The sequence below is a fragment of the Engraulis encrasicolus genome, chromosome 6 (genome assembly GCF_034702125.1).
Source record: "Engraulis encrasicolus isolate BLACKSEA-1 chromosome 6, IST_EnEncr_1.0, whole genome shotgun sequence".
NCBI lineage: Eukaryota > Metazoa > Chordata > Actinopteri > Clupeiformes > Engraulidae > Engraulis > Engraulis encrasicolus.
In genome coordinates, this window is record NC_085862.1 from 43,912,792 (window position 1) to 43,930,889 (window position 18,098).

Here is an 18,098-nt window from a genome sequence, read left to right on the forward strand (position 1 = left end):
TAAATATGCAATATGGCACTGTGTACTCCTGTTGTCAAATGGACTCTCTGCACTGGATTAGCACTGTGTGTTCACTGGTGTCCACAATCAGGGCCGCTGACAGCTTTGGCTGGGACCGGGACAAAGACATCTGAAAGGGTCCCAAATCCAATACATACAATGTAATGAGGATCCAATTCTGGGTCCCCTCAATCCTTGGGCCCGAGACAAGTGACCCCTTTGTCCCCCTGTCAGCTTCCCTGTCCACAATGTAGCCCTGTAACAGCACACACTGTTTTCTCGGTTAACAGGGAGACCAGACTAACAGGTGGCCGTGGCTCTGGCTTACTTTTTAGCTCTGATCTGGGCTGAGCACGGCACACACATGGCCCAGATGAGGTCCAGAAAACAGTGATGGGTCATATCATATGACGAGTTGGCTGAGAGGATCATGTGAGAACAGCAGAGAGGAGTGGTGTGTGTGTGTGTGTGTGTGTGTGTGTGTGTGTGTGTGAGAGAGAGAGAGACAGAGAGAGAGAGAGAGAGAGAGAGAGAGAGAGAGAGAGAGAGAGAGAGAGAGAGAGAGCAGTGGAGGCAGTTATCACTCTAATTCTCTCTCTCTCTCTCTCTCTCTCTCTCTCTCTCTCTCTTTCGCTCTCTCTCTATCTGCGAGTAGAGGATCTGGCTTCAACATTCAGACAGGAAGCCCTGTGTCCGTGTCTGTCTTTCGTTGGCGATGAGCACCTCCTTAATCCTTTTAGAGTTATATGCACTGTCAGTTGAAAAGTAATGTCAGCAGGGCCCTTTGCAAATGAGCAATGACTGGGCACAGATCAACAAGCGCAGGCAGACCACACCATGGGGAGCTGGAGCAGTAGGCAGCCTTCTGTATCTGCATGCCTGGCTCCAAAGCATTACCAGTTGAACTGCAATGTCACTGCCTGGCTGATGGTGCGAAGTAGGCTTGCCACCAGTCAATGAAAAAATACAGGACACATCTTTGTGGCGGGGTGTTTGGGGGTCCTCCCCCAGAAAAATTGCATTCCTTAAGTTCTTGCATTTTAACATCCCGTGTCCTGTTTCAGCTCAGTACGGAACCCGTACTTTTATCTCTAAATACGGGATGATTCCATATTTCAAGGGACGGTTGGCAACCCTAGTACGAAGTCTCTTCTGAACAGGAGCACCATGAAGTCCTTGAACACTGTGAGAGTCTAATTCCACATTTGGCATCGACATTTTCTCTTCTTGCTTTGCAAGGTTTACTAGTAATGAAGCAACCATGTATGAAATCCCCTTTGAATGTTTCTGGCCGTGACAGTTCCGACTTCAAGGGATGTGAGAATGTAGCGTTCATCTCATGCTGGTATGGTCACTCACCGTGGCACATGCAGCACATTTGCCCTCAAACCTATGGCATATGACTGTTATAGCATGGTACAAGTATGTACTATGTACACTCAGGGCCGCTGACAGCTTTGGCTGGGCCCAGGACAAAGTCATCTCAAAGGGCCCCCCCACCCAATACATTTAATATAATGAGGACCCAAATATGGGCTCCTCTCTCCCCGGGCCCGGGACAACAGACCCCTTTGTCCCCCCGTGTCGGCTTCCCTGTGTACACTCATGGTAAACAGTCATATCTCACCAACTACAGAGTACAGAGTTCTGGCTCTCTGCATCTCTAGTTGTTGAAGGCTGCCCTATATTGCACTGCTGGCGTAAGAGTTGGCACAGGTCCAAAATGCACCAATAAGAATCTCACAAAAGCATGACCTTCTGAGGTGATGTTTTGAGGTCGCTTCAGTCTCTCTGCACTGCGTTTGTGTCCATCGCCTGCTTGTTGAGGGCATCCAGCGCCGTTGGCGTTTCCTTGGGCGGCTCGATGGAGCAATTAGACACAGCGTTGGCCACCTGGAAAAATTTCCGCAGCAAGATCTCTCGCAGCAGCAAGTAGACCCAGGGGTCCAGGATCTGATTGAGGGAGGCCAGCCGTATGGCAGTGAGGAAGAAATTGCAGTCCATCTGCACGTCTCGACTGTGAGGGAAGCCTCCGGGAGGGAGGGTCTCCGGCTTGCAGTAATGCGACGACGTCTGGGTGTAAATCATCTTCATCATCAAGACCTGTGGAAGAAATTGATACACATCACAAAAGAGTCCAAAGGTCATGTATTTTTTTAAAGAATTGTGGGGGCTTTTGTGCTTTATTTATGATATGACAGTGACAGGAAACCACTTGGGAGAGAGAGATGGGGACGGACTGGCAGATGACCCGGACCGGAGTCCCACATGGGTTGCCGCGGTAGTAACCTAGTGCCCTACTGTTAGGCCACAGTAGGGCTCAAGGGTCATGTATTTAGTTTACTGTATGAAAGATCTTTTTGTTCCTCTGAGCAAAAGATCAACCATTCACCATATCTGTCTAATTATTTACCCCGTGATCATGAGGCCTACAGTGTCTTCAAACCGTCTTTTAGTTATTCATTCCAAGACTGCGCTTGAATAGGCAAAGGGTTAGGAACACTGACCTGTATATATTGGTTAGGAACTATCTCAACATATTTGGTCAAGAAAAACAATTAGCCTGCACGCTTTAATCATAAGCACTGTATGACTCCACAGAATAGTGAACCTCCACAAAACAATTCAAGTTCAAAAGTTCAAGTTGAGTAATCATTCTCGGACACACAGCCGGAGATGTGTTGACAATTATGACCTGGCAGTTTTTCCTCCAAGTAAAAAAAAAAATCAATGTTCAGAGGATATCCGAGAAGAGTCGTAGATCCAACCATTGATTTAGTGTAATTCTGACAAATGCTGCCGCTGCATGCATTACACTGCATTTGGATTTCGTCCAGACCGATTTAAAAGCAAGTCTGATTCAAGCTAGAGCCTTAAACTCTTGACATGACCCTTGTGATAAATTTGGTGTTACCAGAATGACTATGACCAAGTCATAATGTGCGTATTACCAAAAAGCTATGGTAATCTCGTGGTAGTGTAGTACTATGGTAGTTATGTCTTTTCAACAACTATTACAGTGTATTAGGGGCAAGGGGTAGGAGGTAGGGCTAGTTAGTAAACAGTACACAGATTGGATTTGAGGTTCTTTTTGAAGGAGACCAGTGTGAGGGGTTGGTGTATGTGGCTAGGTAGACTGCTCCAGAGGGTGGGGGCAGCAACACAGAAAATCTTTGTCACCAACAGTACACAGTCTAGTGCAGGGAATGACAAGCTGGTCCTTGCTAGAGGACCTAAATGACCTAGACTGAGAGAAGGAGGGTTGGAGGAGTTCGGAAGGATACTGGGGAGCAAGAGAGCGAAGTGATTTGTACGTCAGGAGAAGACTTTTGTATTCAATACAGGATTTATGAGGTGGCCACAGAAAAAAAGCTTTAGAACTTTTACAATATGAGAGTGACGTTTTTGAAGTTGGAAGTTTTTTGTCTGGTGTTTCCTCTGAACTGCCCCATCAAAAGCATATTTCTGAGTCCAGGAAGCGTTCCAAGCTGCATGGAAGTGGGGGAAGGGGGGAAGGAAGGTATAGAGTGGTCCTCTATATCTGTAGATGGTCATGCTACAACCTTCAGAACTTTTTGGGGATGGTGGCTATGACTGTTACACATTACATAGGCCTATAGGGCCTATAGGGCTTTCCTAATTAAAGACAAAGTTATTGCCAACCTAAATATGGCTGAACAGGTCCAAACTAAAATAACTACAAGTGAAAAGGCAAATTATTCACAAGACTCATTTACCAGTAGTACACAAATCCCAAACAAAATGGTTGTAGCCACCAGGCTTTATACATAGCTTGCTGTCCATATGGGGATAGTCTGCTTCATCCCTGTCCTATCATCCTCCACCACAGAAATCTTTTGGTCTACTTGGAAATCATCTCACAATAGCTGCATTTGAAACCAAACACAATTTGTCTGAACATGGATACAAATCATGGTTGTATCTACAGCAGGTTCACCGGGTGCGGTCACTGGGTCACAAAAGGGCATGTGACCTCCAGGGGCCCATCACCATCCCCAAAATGAAAATAAAGTGAGAACTTCATTAAAGTCGACTTTGGTTGTGAAACGAATTTACTTGTTTCAACTATAGTAAGTTAGCCTGTTTCAAGTATAGTAAGTTGTCAAAACCGCATTACATATAATCAGTAAAAGCCAACCTTGATGTCCATGTATTGGATGTGAACGCACCAACCTCGGAGGGCCCGTGACTGACTTGTTACGCCACCGAGTCTGACACACGTTATTGGACCGATAAAAATGGTGGCAACTAGTCAGGTTTTCAAAGATCCCAAAATATCTGCCAGGGGCAGGCGCGGAGTGGCCATCGGGCGATCGGGAACTTGTCCCGGTGGGCCACGGCCGCGAAATGTATTATAGCGGACACATTATGTTCATAGCCGGCCCCAAAGTGTTCCACACATTACTGCATCAACAAACTAGCTACGTTTCAGTCCTTATTACAGAGGAGAAGTTGACTCACCAGTATATATACCTTCTACCCGACCGCAATACCTCAGTGACGGTGTCAAACAGTAAATTGGCCGCACCCCTTCTCTCCTGATAATGTTCATACACCGTAGATCGCGGAAGTTTACTAGATCTTAGTAACATAGTTTCGTTTTCAGTATTTCAACAACCTGTGATATTTAGATTGGTTACCAAGGGATGGAAATACTAGTAAGTTGTGATTTATTTTCCGATTTCCACATGACCGTTACAGTTTACAGTCTGCCACTCCAGATTCACTTGTTCTGTGGTTATTGACTTGGGTTACGAACAGACTCCACCAAGTGGTAAGGAAGTGAACTGCAGTTAAGCAGGAAAACACGTACATGTTTTGATGGCATTGGTTTGTTAGAACTAGCGGTATATCTCCTTACAGTCGAAATAATGTTATTATCATACATATATTTACATGTGGCACATTTAGGATGTAGCCTATGTAATGTCTGAAGAAATGGAACAAAATAATTACCACACAAGATTCTGATGTGAGCAGTGCTGGTGTGTGTAGCCTAAACTGTGGATTAAAATGTAATTGCAAGAAACAAAGACATTTGCTGCGACGAAGACAGCGTTTTAAGGTAGGCCTACACCGTTTGGTTATTAATTTTGTTGACTTATGGTTGTGCTTTGAAGTCGCATAGGTTTGGCTTAGTTGCTGCATGGTGGGTTTATTGCACAATGTAGACAGACTTTTTGTAAGCTATAGCCTACTCTTCTAAAAATCCCCACACTCAAAACGTTGTGCCCGTGCTCATCCTCTCTTCCTTAAACGATATTTCAATAGGCCTACAAACTGTCAAAATGACAGTGGAGTGCACATTTTCATGGAACAGTAGCGTGATGTAGCCTAACCTGCAGAGTTCTATGGTGAATGTGGACTGTGATGATGGTGTATTTCATCAAGTGTAGGCTACAATTCTCCACTTCAGGTTGATATTTTGACAACACTAATGTCCACATGTAGTAGGCCTACGACTTTTGTCTTTTTGGTTAGGGAACCATGTTGTTCGCGTTGTTTTTTGGGTTTTTTTTGGTGGTGGTGGGTAAAAAGTAGCCTCGTGACGCCATCCTCTGTACTCCACCCAAAGATTTTGGCTCCGCACATCGTCTGGCAAAAGCCTCGAGCTCGGTTCTCTCAGTGTTTCGCCAATCAGCAAACAGTTGAGAGTGGTGACGTAGAACTCACCCGCGAGCTCCGTTACTGATTGGTTAAGGTAACTATATTCACACTTTCGTTTTGTTATTTGTATGCTTTTGCAATGCTATAACGTAACAGGCATGCTAATAAAGCACAATATGGGTTTTAATTTGAGTTTGGAACTTCAATTAATTTAAATGATAGAGTAAGATCAGACCATCTCCCATCGTCCACGGAGACGGATTCCTCATGGCTTTTGCCAGACTGATTGACAGAGTCAACAGTCGGCTATTGGCCCAGGCTAGGTAAAAAGGGCCGCTAAGGGGAAAATTCTCCCAATGGGAGAAGTCTTCCCACTCCGCCCCTGGCCAGGGGCATAGCAGCAAATTTTGGGCCCTATGTACAATCAGCTCCAATGGTCCTCCCCAGACATATATTTCCATAAATGGACAGTGTGTGGGCCCCCTATATACATGGGGGCCTGGTGACTCAGTCACACTTTACACCCCTGAATGACACCCCTGACCTCTGCACTTTGTGAATATGGATGCTGTTGTGATAAAGCATCAACATATAATCTTCCAATCTAAAATACTGCACGCCACCTTTCCATAACAAACTAATCTTGACTGGTTAAAGATTCTCTGATACTATCAAGCATGAAACAATTTCTAAGGAGACTACAGTACTTAAAAGTGCTTGATGCAGCACAGTATGAGTAGCACATGCATTTTGGTAGTGATGGAAGTGTGAATGGCTGAAACATTTAAGAACTTGTAACACTCTTGCAACAAGCTATCCCATCTAAACCAAACTGCCTTACCTGAGTACTAAGGGCTGTTATGCCATTATTCAATTACAGCCTTCACCTGACAAAATCCTGATGACTCTGGTCACATGGTACTCTTGCACCTGCATATACATCTGGACTATCAACACTTCAGTTGCTTGCCTGCCTGCTGGCTGGCCCTTAATGGCACAGCATAGCACTTGCTTGCCTACAAGCTTGCTTACAGGCTTGCGTCCTTTCCTCTTTGTGAAAGCTTGCTGTGTGGCACTTGCTGTCTGTGGCATCATTTGTGGCATTGTTGCATATACTGTGCTTGCAGCAAATTAGGCATTACTATGAGAGCTAGCTTGTAGTGCTGCTTGTTTGCTGTGCTACTTGGTGCAAATTACATTTTTACAGACTGACCAATGCTATTTTCATCATTGGCTCATCAAGAGCTGATACATTAAAAAGCCCACCTCGCACACTCCCATTGTCATTGTAACATAGCACTGCGTACACTGAAATTGTATTCATGCCCCACACATTGAAAGGACCACCACAAACCAGCATCTCATTAAAGCATAGTAGGGGAATAGTATGCTCAAGGCACTTCAGTCATGGTGAACGATGGGAGGGTGGGGCGGTAACATGGCCAGGGTACCACAGTTATGGAGAATGATGGGTGGGCTGGAAGTTGCCATGGCCATATTCATGAATGCAACTATGACCCAGTAATTGCCTGTCATCTCACAGTACAATCTTCAACTTTTTAACTGATGGGTATTGTGATTTTACCTATACTACTGTACAAATATTGTAGAGCACTTTTAGTTTAGCAATACTAATACTGTGAACGTTCTGTAGAGTACTGTTATTTTAACAGTTCAATTGCTGCTGAAAAATTGTTATATACTGTGATGCATTAAACAGCACTGAGCTGTATTTGATGTTTGGTGTGAAAAACAATAAATATAATTGCCAGTAACTGCCGTTATTTTGCAGGGGAAATTTCTCACAGTGTGGGCTACTTCATGGAAAAGAAGTAAAAACAACACACATTGTTTACCACTATCACTCTCATTACAATTGTTTGTTTGGTGACATGATACAGATTTTGATCTGTTGTCTGGCAGGGCCTCGAGACTCCCCTTGTCTATTTAAAACTGCCCATAAGGAATGTTAAGTGGCAGAGGCACTATATGGGTAGCCTATTAACCTTGTGCTTCCAACACACATGCTTGCGTAACAGAGCTACGAATAAGATTAAAGCACCTGCTGTTTGATTTTTGGGTGGCCTTGGAACAATTAGACGTTCTAAAAATACTTAGTACTTTATTTATTATATGAGTTGTAATATGTCATTTTTTTCGCTCTTAAATCGTTGGAAGGACAGTATAAAAACAGTGTGGACAGGGTAAAATTATTCTTCACTACGCGTTGACAATAAGTGTTGAGAATAGGATGTTGCGCACTGCCGTGTGCGCGTAAAACGCATGTCTATCACCCTTGTATAAAATATTTCTCTGCAAAACATACTAACCAATAGGGGAGACCAGCATATCAAGAGGACACACATGATACCCAGCAGCTGGATGACCGTCTCCGTGGTCAGGCGCTCCCACTGCTTGGACGACTGAGACGAGGAGGACTTCATCCTGCACCGCACAACGAGCGCCCGTATCGTCACCATGTTGCAAAAGAAAGTTACAAGGAGCGAAAATATGCCCAGACCAGCAAATGTGGAGGCAAAGAAGGCATTTCCAGAGATGTATCTATCCCCTGTGCTGATGAAGCACCAAGTTCCTGGCCACTGTAGAGTGTATTGTCCCACACCGACAATGGGAAGCAGGGCGAATAGTAGGACAAGGCACCAGATAACAGCAAGCGCTTGTTTGGTCACGCTGGTTTTCATGTGGTTGGAATACCAGTGGGGAGCAGTGATAGCCAGAGCCCGTTCGATTGCCATGGCACTGGCGAGGAAGAGCGAGCATAGTCCAAAAGTTGTCATACACACCCCGAAGAAGGCGCACAAACTTCCCGTGGTGTCGACGCGCTCCCACATCAAGTCAGCATGGTAAACCGAAATCACGATGGGGCTCGTCAACAACTGGCCAAAGAGATCCGTCAGCGCTAGCGAACCAATGCACAGTAGGAACGACCTTTTCCGCTTGTTTTCTTTTTTCCTGTAAGAACTATACACTAACATCAGCGCAAGAGAATTCCCAACCATTCCCGTCACCATCATTGTGATGGGGTACGCAACGGAGACGGAGCCGCAGCTGGCATTTTTGGTGTCGTTGCTTTCGAGCAACGTTTTGGATAGATTGGCGTCCAGCATCATTGAGTAATTAGTCAAGACATGCGCACGCTTGCAATTACCATAGGTCATCCTTTGACAGGTCTCATCCTAGTGACGTAGTCACTGTCAAAGCATCTTGAGGCGGTGGGCTAAGCTTGAGGCGCGTCAAAGTTTCTTGGAGCTCATCGAGCGCGGGGCAGTCTTTATAGCCCGTGCGCGGAGGCGTGGCTACTTGCAGATTGTATCCCTACGAATGTGTGGTCACAAGTACACTACAGTTCACTACAAGTGCCAGCTTCTGGAATATTCACTGCGTTGTTGTTATAATATTTTAGGCTAAGTAATATGTGGTTAATGCACCATGGTCATTGGCCAATTTGGATAGCCCAAAAGCAATCCACGTTTGCGCGCACTGGATATAAATACTGAGGTATTTATCCATGAGCGTCCACTGGACATGGCAACCGTCTTCCAAGCAGTAACAAAAACAGCACCAAAGTGATCAAATTAGCCTATATCGGCTTTTAGATCTACTGCTCCCATGCAGCTCTCCAGACAAGATATATGTGTTTCATTTAAGTAGCCGAACTACTAATCCATGTGGAAAATTAAGAGGTCAACCTGTATACACATTGCACAAAAAAGTCTACTTTTTTTGTGGTGGGTATACTGTATATTTGAGCATTCTTTGAAGTAGGTGTATATACTTGTGCTATTCTAAATAATGGATCAATTTTAAGTGGGTATACTGAACCCCCTGAAATGTTGAAGTGGATAGGCCTACACTGCGTATACCTGCGTTCTACGTAGACTACACCACTGGTTGGGGGGAGGACTTTGCTTAGATAGTAAAGATGGAGATAGAGACAGAAACTAACTGGGACATAACCCAGGCCGGACTCGGCCCTAGGTCCCCATGTTAGCCCATATGTGGTGGGCTTCAGGCCCTGGGCCACAGTGCCCCCAACCATTTCCACCTGGCAACTGCTGGTAAAACTTGGTTGTTGACAGTATCAATTTCTTTCTTACTAACCACTTTGGCAGGTAACTTATACTTTTGTGTGACAAATCACAGTAGTTGCATCAATTGTTTACAATAAAATGCCAAAGGGAATGATCAAACTGACCACAAAAGTCTGATTAACAGAAGGGCTAAATGTCTAGAAAACCACTAGACACAATAGCCGGCGAGCAGAACAGTTAATGTCAAGTCCTGCCCCCAACATACTGATTTTTTTCAGCTTGTTTGATCTGTGCAGGCGCGGAGTGGCCATCGGGAAATCGGGGACTTGTCCCGGTGGGCCGCGGCCGCGAAATATATTGCAACGGCCGTACTACGTTCACAGCCGGCCCCAAAGCCTTTGGCCATATCATATGCAAAGCTTTCCCTAATGTGTTCCAGTGTCAGGCTATTATGAACTAGCTACAATTCAAATGTTATTATACTCATGGGTGACTCAAAAGTATATATACCGTTTACCCGACCGCAATACCTCAGTGACGGTGTCAAACACTAAATTGGCCACACCCCTTCTCTACTGATAATGTTCATACACCGTAGATCGCGGAAGTTTACTAGATCTTAGTAACATAGTTTCGTTTTCAGTATTTCAAGAACCTGTGATATTTAGATTGGTTACCAAGGAACGGAAATATTAGTCAGTTGTGATTTATTTTCCGATTTCCACATGACTGTTACAGTTTACAGTCTGCCACTGCAGATTCACTTCTTCTGTGGTTATTGACTTGGGTTACGAACATACTCCACCAAGTGGTAAGGAAGTGAACTGCAGCTAAGCAGGAAAACACGTTGTACATGTTTTGATGGCATTGGTTTGGAACTAGAGGTATATCTCCTTACAGTCGAAATAATGTTATATCATACATATAATTATATATGGCACATTTAGGATGTAGCCTATGTAATGTCTGAAGAAATGGAACAAAATAATTACCACACAAGATTCTGATGTGAGCAGTGTTGGGTGTGTAGCCTAAACTGTGGATTAAAATGTAATTGCAAGAAACAAAGACATTTGCTGCGACGAAGACAGCGTTTTAAGGTAGGCCTACATCGTTTGGTTATACATTTTGTTGACTTATAGTTGTGCTTTGAAGTAGCTAGGTTTGGCTTATTTGCTGCATGGTGGGTTTATTGCACAATGTAGACAGACTTTTTGTAAGCTATGGGGTTGGCAAGTCGATCCGTCACCAGGGCCGAAAACGTCACTTCCGGATCCATTCCGGATCCATTCGTTATCAACTACCATGTAAACACAATGTAATAAAACTCGACAAGAAGCGGATTAAAAATGGTACAGTGCTGTGTCCCGTTGTGTAAGAACAGAAACGACGTCGACAAAGGATTCCCCTTTTACCGTTTTCCTGTCGACGAGAAAGTCAGCAAAAAGTGGCTGAAGTTGATACGGTAAGTTTGATTCAAAATCTTAATGAATGCAGCTTAATGGTAGGTAGCTTACATCAGCTAACTAGCGAGTTGTTAGCTGTGGAAAAGCTGTTACTAGGCAACACTGATCTATTTTTCATCCAAACAGACTAGTATTTTGATTGCAAAATCGTTTAGTGTCTATGCCCATCATGAAAAATGATGAAGTAACCAGTACCAGTCGAAGTTTTTTTTATGATAGTTGGAGGGAGCTTGCTATTGAAGATAGCTCTCACTAAGGAAACAGCTGGCAGATCAGCTGTCCTTACGTGTTGTTAGTTGTGGTAAAGCGGTCAGCTCGGACACTTAATTGAGCAAAAACCGATGTACATATTGTTTTAACAGACTAATATTTTATGGTAACGTGGTACAGGCCATGAAAAATGAGAAAGTATCACACTAGTACCGATGTAACAGAGATTCCCTGATTGTCGCTCCCAACGCAGGACGCTCCTCCCACGGTCGGCTCGCTCCCACTAGCCAGACTATCGATCCCACCGCCATATAACGGAGCTAGTTATCTTTTTGATGTTAGTTTTTTGTTTCTAACCCTAAATGGCTTGTATGTGTGACAGTATATGATAATACGTGAAACATAATCGGGTGGGACTACACGGTCCGGGAGTGATAGAAACACCTGGGACTACACGTCCGGGAGCGATCTCAGTTGGGAGTGTCCATCTACCTCCCTGTAAGAGACTATCTGGGCCCCCCTCAACTGGCGATTCCAGATGATATAAACACAGCGACTGGTCTGAATGAATACGCTCCAGTTTAAAAGTGACATTTACTTACGACCAATTACCATTGCTTCTAACATCTGCAGTCGGCAGTTGTTACGGCCCAAGATAGTATTTTACACCGGTCAAAGTTGACTAGAGATGATGGGGGAGTCTGTGATGCAATATACTAATGACAGTTTCTATGTGCGTGTGTCTTTTTCCCCCCAGACGTGACAATTTCACTCCAACTCCTAATACCAGGATCTGCGGGTGGCATTTCCCGAATGGAAAGGCAGCCGGACCCACAAGATTTTGCATGGGAACGAGGGAAAGGCTTTTCAGTCCATTGAACAGCCATCCAAACGACTGAAGACACTCCCTGTCACTGAGGAAGAGGAAGACGAGGCAGAGGCAGGTTCATGCCACCTTGAAGTTCAACGATCAACCGAATTGTTGCAAATGGAGAGATGCCCAACTGAAAGAAGAAAAATTTAAGATTGCATGCACAACTACAGAATCATAAGCAAACATTTTCATTCGACCAAATATCCTCTGTGCCCCGCAAAGTCATTTATTACACAGGCATGCCTGATGCTGCCACAGTTTTCTTTCTATATGCCCTTCTTTCCAAATTTCCCCTCAAGTATCACTATGATTGGACTGTCCAAAGTATGCCACTAATTGATCAATTGCTGTTAACTCTGATGAAGCTCCGGCTGAATTGTGGGATCGAAGACCTCTCCACCAGATTTAACTGCAGGTCGAACCACAGTCACCAATATTTTTATGACCATCTCCAGTGCCCTTTATGACTCTTGTACGTTGGAATGATGGAAAACAACATCCCTTCCCGTTTCAAAAACCAAAACCTCCCTGCCAGAGTGCTTCCTCCCATTCCCCAACTGCCGTATTGTGCTTGACTGCACTGAAGTGGCTGTCTGCAACACCGAAAGCCTTGAGGACCAAAGTAAGCTGTACAGCCATTACAAAGGATGCACCACACTTAAGGCTCTGGTCGGTGTGGCGCCCACTGGAGTTATCACGTTTGTTAGTGAACTGTATGGTGGGAGCATATCCGACAAAGCCATAACAGCTGACAGTGGAGTGCTGGAACAACTTGTTCCAGGGGACATGGGTGATGGCTGACAAGGGCTTCACCATCCGCGACATTTTGCTCCGAAGGTGTTTCCCTCAACATCCCCACATTCCTTGTCGATGGACAGTTCACATTGCAGGAAGTTCAGTATAATAGACTGATTGCCAGTGCCAGAGTCCATGTGGAACGTTCTATTCAGCGCCTGAAAACATTTCGGATTTTAAAAGAGATCCCACATCAGTACAAGAAAACATGGAAAACAAGATCTGGAAAGTGTGTGTGTGCTTGATGAACTTACAGGACACCCATCCTGAGGGAGTAGATGTCTGATCTTACCAGTCATCATAAATAATCAGTTATCATAATATTGTATATAAATAAATGTTATAGTATGTCTTAATTTGTGTTTGTCTTTTGCATTATATTCACACAGTAATATTGTTTAATGTAGAATGAATATCTAAGATAAGTACTTGGGCATTCCAGCGGCGCTGTGTTGGACAAAACAAGATAACTTTAAGGAAATAATTCAGTTAATATACCATGAAGTATTTTGGAGCATAGAACAGTGTTAAGTACTTGGGCATTCAAGTCCCAATCTCACACACATCCACATTCTTTTTTGTTGGTTGGGTGCAGGTTCAAAATGTGAAGTTACTTGTAAGGTAATGAAAGAACTGCACACTGATAAGCTCCCATTTACACCCATTTTTATTCCGAAACATCACTGGAATAAAAAAATAGTAAGAGTAAATGGGGAGAAGAGTAAATTAAAAGAGTAAATGGGAGCTCACGGTGTGCGGTTCTTTCATTACCTTGCAAGTACTTGGACATTCCCTTTGTAAGGCTAGATGCAAGATGAGACAACTTCCTAAAGACACATGCTGTGTCCAGTGTAAATCAATGCTGACTTTCATAACCCCTGATTTTCAGAATGTGTAAAAAAAATATGACACATATCAGTAAATAAGTTCAATAAGTTAACATTTATTTGTTATTGAAGAGAGCACGGGGCAGAAAATGGTCCTTGTAAAAAATTTCCAGGACCTTAAGATTGCTGACCCAGGCTGGGTCTTTTTTAATCTCTACAATGGCCATGTCCTGAGTTGTCCATACAACTAGATGACAGGTGGTAGCCTCTGTCAGGTGCAGGTTGCCCTGAATCTGATGCCAGTAGTTGTGGGTGTTCTTCAACCTAAATAGCCCGGTGACTTGGTCCACGTACAGGTAAAAGTCCTTTGCCTCTGCTGCCTGAGCGATTGTTTTCTCTCTGGCAGAATATGGGCATTTCACCTCCACAAGGTAATTGCTGGACAGTAGAAGTCCATCTGGGGAGGCCCCAAGCAGCCCACTGTCAGACAGGAACAGTCCCTTCTCCAGGATGGTCTCCCCACTTTGTTCCATGAACTTCTTTTTGGCCTCTTTCTCGTGCACGATTCCCCAATCACATGCCTGGGGACAGAGAAATGAAACACAAGTGTAAGTATCAAAAGCAAATAAATAGCAAAGTAGCCTAGTAAATGGTAGCCTAGTAAATGGCTAAAAAAATTACACGGTGTGTTCGCTACTCACACGAGCTCCTTGTTTGGGGTTGTATTCTCCCAGCAGTGTCTTGAACAACGAAGGTGGGAAAGACTGTCTTCTGACTGCAGACAAAACCAAACCAAAGTTGCTCGCTGTGATCCTCTTCTTGCGATATGCTGCCCTGTTACAGAGAAAGCCATTTTAGTTGTCACATAGATGATTAAGGAAATACGACACAAAACTCATGTCAATCCAAATGGCAACTTTCTGACCCAAGCAGAATAATTGTACAAGTGTCGATTACATTTACATTATTTGTTTGTGTTTAAAGTCAAAAAGTTACCATTTCAAAATGAATTGAGTCTCATGTCTGTGAGCAGCTTTTTCTACAATATCAAATAACTGAATAAACATCCTCCAACATTGGCGCTGTGTTTGCCATGTGTACTTACCATAATGCATTGCTCGTCTGCCCAACTGTGGCCCTCTCGATGGCTTCTTTTTGTTGCTGGCTGACAGCAAGAGACGTCATGATGAAGTCCTCTTTGTCTTGAGCATCGCTGTACTCCTGACTGGCCAGTATCCCATCAAATAGTTTCTCTGGTAGGGATGGGTCAAATTCCTGCCCCAACAATTATCAAGGGAAAAAACAGACTTATGCATAGAACAATATGGCACACAAATATATGTTGGTTACACAGCACAGGCAAAAAGTATATCTAAAATAAATGCAAGGAGTGTTTGTGCCCTCTGGTTTGGCCGTCATTCTGAAGTGATGAGGAAATAGTCAGTGTGGATTTGTCATTGTAGAAATGAATTTGTTCAGCTATTCACTACGATTGCAGCTTTGACATGAGAAGTTGTAAATGCTAACTGTGTACAGTAGGCCTCAGTAATCTGGTAGCCTATCGTACAGTATTATTTTGGATTTCCAAGTGTTAGATTATTATTGTCATTGTCAGGTATTTTGGTTATCACGACACTCCTAGTCGAGAGAATGTATAGACCTTGGGATGATTATAAAAATACATCAAAAATATAAAAAAACAGAAAGCATACCTGATGTATTTCTGGGGCTAAAATAAAGCCCAGACCTGTGAAACGCCCAAATTGCGCCAAAGACTGCCTTGTTCCAGCCTTTGTCTTCTTCGGTCACTGGGCGCTTAATTCCAGCTGAAATAAATGCATAAAATATAATTCAATTTAATATGTAAAGAAAATGTAGGTCCATGTAGGTTCAACATCAAAGCAGAAAGCATGGATAACTGGTGATAAATATTTTGTGGTTGTGAGTCATTATTCCAAGTAGGCGGGCTACTAACCTTTTGATGTCGAAGGTGCCATCACAGACAGCCTCTTGGCCACAACGTCCTCTGTTTTGGGTGCTGTAGGCCTTCTCCACACACACTCCACATCCGTCCGGGTCATGTTCTTCTCCGCCCAAATGAGGAGGGCTGCAATGTGGTGGCACTTGGCTAGACCAACAGCACATGTACACCTGCTGTCCGTCACCTCCTGATCCTCTACATGCACCTAGATGAACACAACTTTTCTTAGTCCAAAGCCAGGCTCTAAATTAACACCAGCCAAATGCTGGTGAAAAGTCACTTTGGCTGGAAAAACGTACCAGCCAGTTTTACCCATCAGTGAGTGTGTGTAGGCTATGGCAAGAATAACATACTTTCAACATTTTGGCAGGTGATAAAAAAAAAAAATAGAGCCATGGTCGTAGGCATACAAGAACATAACATAACATAAATCGCCGCTGAGGGAACAGCTTGAGCACTTTGATATTTAAGTTTAGACGACCACTAGATAGCGCCACTGTACCAACTAGCACTCTGTGGATAGACAACCATTTCTCACCGATAACAAACCATGTTGCTTAACTGAGATTGAACATATTTCACATAGTAAACGTCAACAGTTATATCGGTTTTCAAGTCGACACCCACATATTTAGCTAATGTTTCGCCTCACCTCCACCTCATATTCTTTTTTCTTCATAGACGCCTGCACTTTTCCTTTCAAGCTGCCACCTGACATAACATTGACACTAATCACTCTATTTGAGTTGTAGGAGTTCAGTCCCTTTTTAACTGACTTCGGATGGCTGGCGAAATACGAAGTCACGGTGAAAAATGTGACTGGCTCCTTAGCAGTAGACATTTTCGTATAGCAATCACTAGATATTACCTGTCGTTAACGTTCACTGTGTTTAGAATTTCTGTTTATGTTCCCGCCGGCGGCTAACGTTAGCACAAACAGCACTGGGTCCTTTTTGCTGGTCGCACTTTCATGGAGTTTATTGAATGAGATATACAGGTCTGATCGACTTACTTTAAAATGCAGATGAATCCGCGTGGTTTCGTCTTTTCAACGATGTGTTCCGTGTCTTCGTAACCTTAGCAGGCGTTTTACAATCCAACCGTGAACATTGGCTGTTATCATTACAGTATACATTGGGAGCTGGGGATTTGGATCCGTGACGTCACACTTGCCAACCCCATAGGCCTACTATACTATATTTTGTGAGCCTACTCTTCTAAAAATCCCCACACTCAAAACTTTGTGCCCATGCTCATCCGTCTTCCTTAAACGATATTTCAATTTCAAACTGTCAAAATGACAGTGGAGTGCATATGGAACAGCAGCGTGATGTAGCCTAACCTAGTAGGCCTATGAATGCTTTGGACTGTGATGATGGCTCCAGTGGTGTAGTCTACTTTTTGAAGTGGGTATACTGCACTGGTCTCCAAACAACGGCCCGCGGGCCAACTGCGGCCCGGGGGCAGCAAATTTCTGGCCCGCCATGAGGTCCTTAAAAATGAAACCATAAATGCGCCTATTTGTGGCTATGCGCGATTTTCGATCACAAAAACGTCAGTTATCTCTCCTAAGCATTCACAAACAGTTAAATCTTATAATAACAGTCTCATGACAGACATTGACAATGAGGGAAAATGGTGAAGTGCAATCTGTTGTCTCCTAGACATCTAGAGAAGCCGTTATTCATCATTGCGTTTACCTCGGTCATCAGACCATTCGCAATTGTGCGGTATCGAAGCACTCTCCTCTCTTCTGGTTGAAAATGAGGACAATTCTCTCCTTCCCTATTTTTATGTATTTAGCAGGCCAGATACATTTTGTCTTTTGTTTACTCACATTTATGTGAAGTTTGGATGACAATTATCCCGTATTTTGGAAGTTATAATTTTATGCAAGGTAGTAGCCTACATGTAGAGACGTTAACGCAATTCAAGCTCCAGAGAACAGTCGTTACCAAAAGAAGGGAGGACAAAAACGAAACCAGTTCCTTTAAAATGTCTTGGAAATATAGAGCCAGGTAGAAGATTAGCTGAGTATTCCTGAAGGTCAACGTTGCTGGGTGCAGCCTGCGCGCTGCGGTGAGCCGCGCCCTTTCTATTAAACCTGGAGAGTCATGAGGCGCGAAGCGCACAGTTATTTAAGCCAAGTCGGCAGAGTTTTCTCAACTCTCTTCTGTTTGCAAATGTAAACGATTCTCCTTTGCTTCTATTGTATGTTTTTGTTATATCAGTTTTGCTTTGTCTTGCACTCGTAATATTCAAGGT

At 43.7% G+C, this 18,098-nt stretch overlaps 2 protein-coding genes across 2 annotated transcripts; both read right to left on the bottom strand.

The window, feature by feature from the left end:
• Nucleotides 1-656: 656 nt before the first annotated feature.
• Nucleotides 657-8,876, bottom strand: ptger3 (prostaglandin E receptor 3 (subtype EP3)). The gene is made up of 2 exons (XM_063200252.1): nucleotides 7,959-8,876; nucleotides 657-2,103 (listed from the first exon to the last, which is right to left on the bottom strand). The coding sequence occupies exons 1-2, from the start codon at nucleotides 8,805-8,807 to the stop codon at nucleotides 1,783-1,785; spliced, it is 1,170 nt and encodes a 389-aa protein (XP_063056322.1). The 5' UTR covers nucleotides 8,808-8,876; the 3' UTR covers nucleotides 657-1,782.
• Nucleotides 8,877-13,948: 5,072 nt separating this feature from the next.
• On the bottom strand, nucleotides 13,949-15,630 carry LOC134450408 (uncharacterized). The gene is made up of 4 exons (XM_063200253.1): nucleotides 15,565-15,630; nucleotides 14,958-15,127; nucleotides 14,554-14,686; nucleotides 13,949-14,433 (listed from the first exon to the last, which is right to left on the bottom strand). Exons 2-4 carry the CDS (start codon nucleotides 15,035-15,037, stop codon nucleotides 13,969-13,971), a joined length of 678 nt encoding a protein of 225 aa, XP_063056323.1. The 5' UTR covers nucleotides 15,038-15,127; nucleotides 15,565-15,630; the 3' UTR covers nucleotides 13,949-13,968.
• Between the last annotated feature and the right edge of the window lie 2,468 nt (nucleotides 15,631-18,098).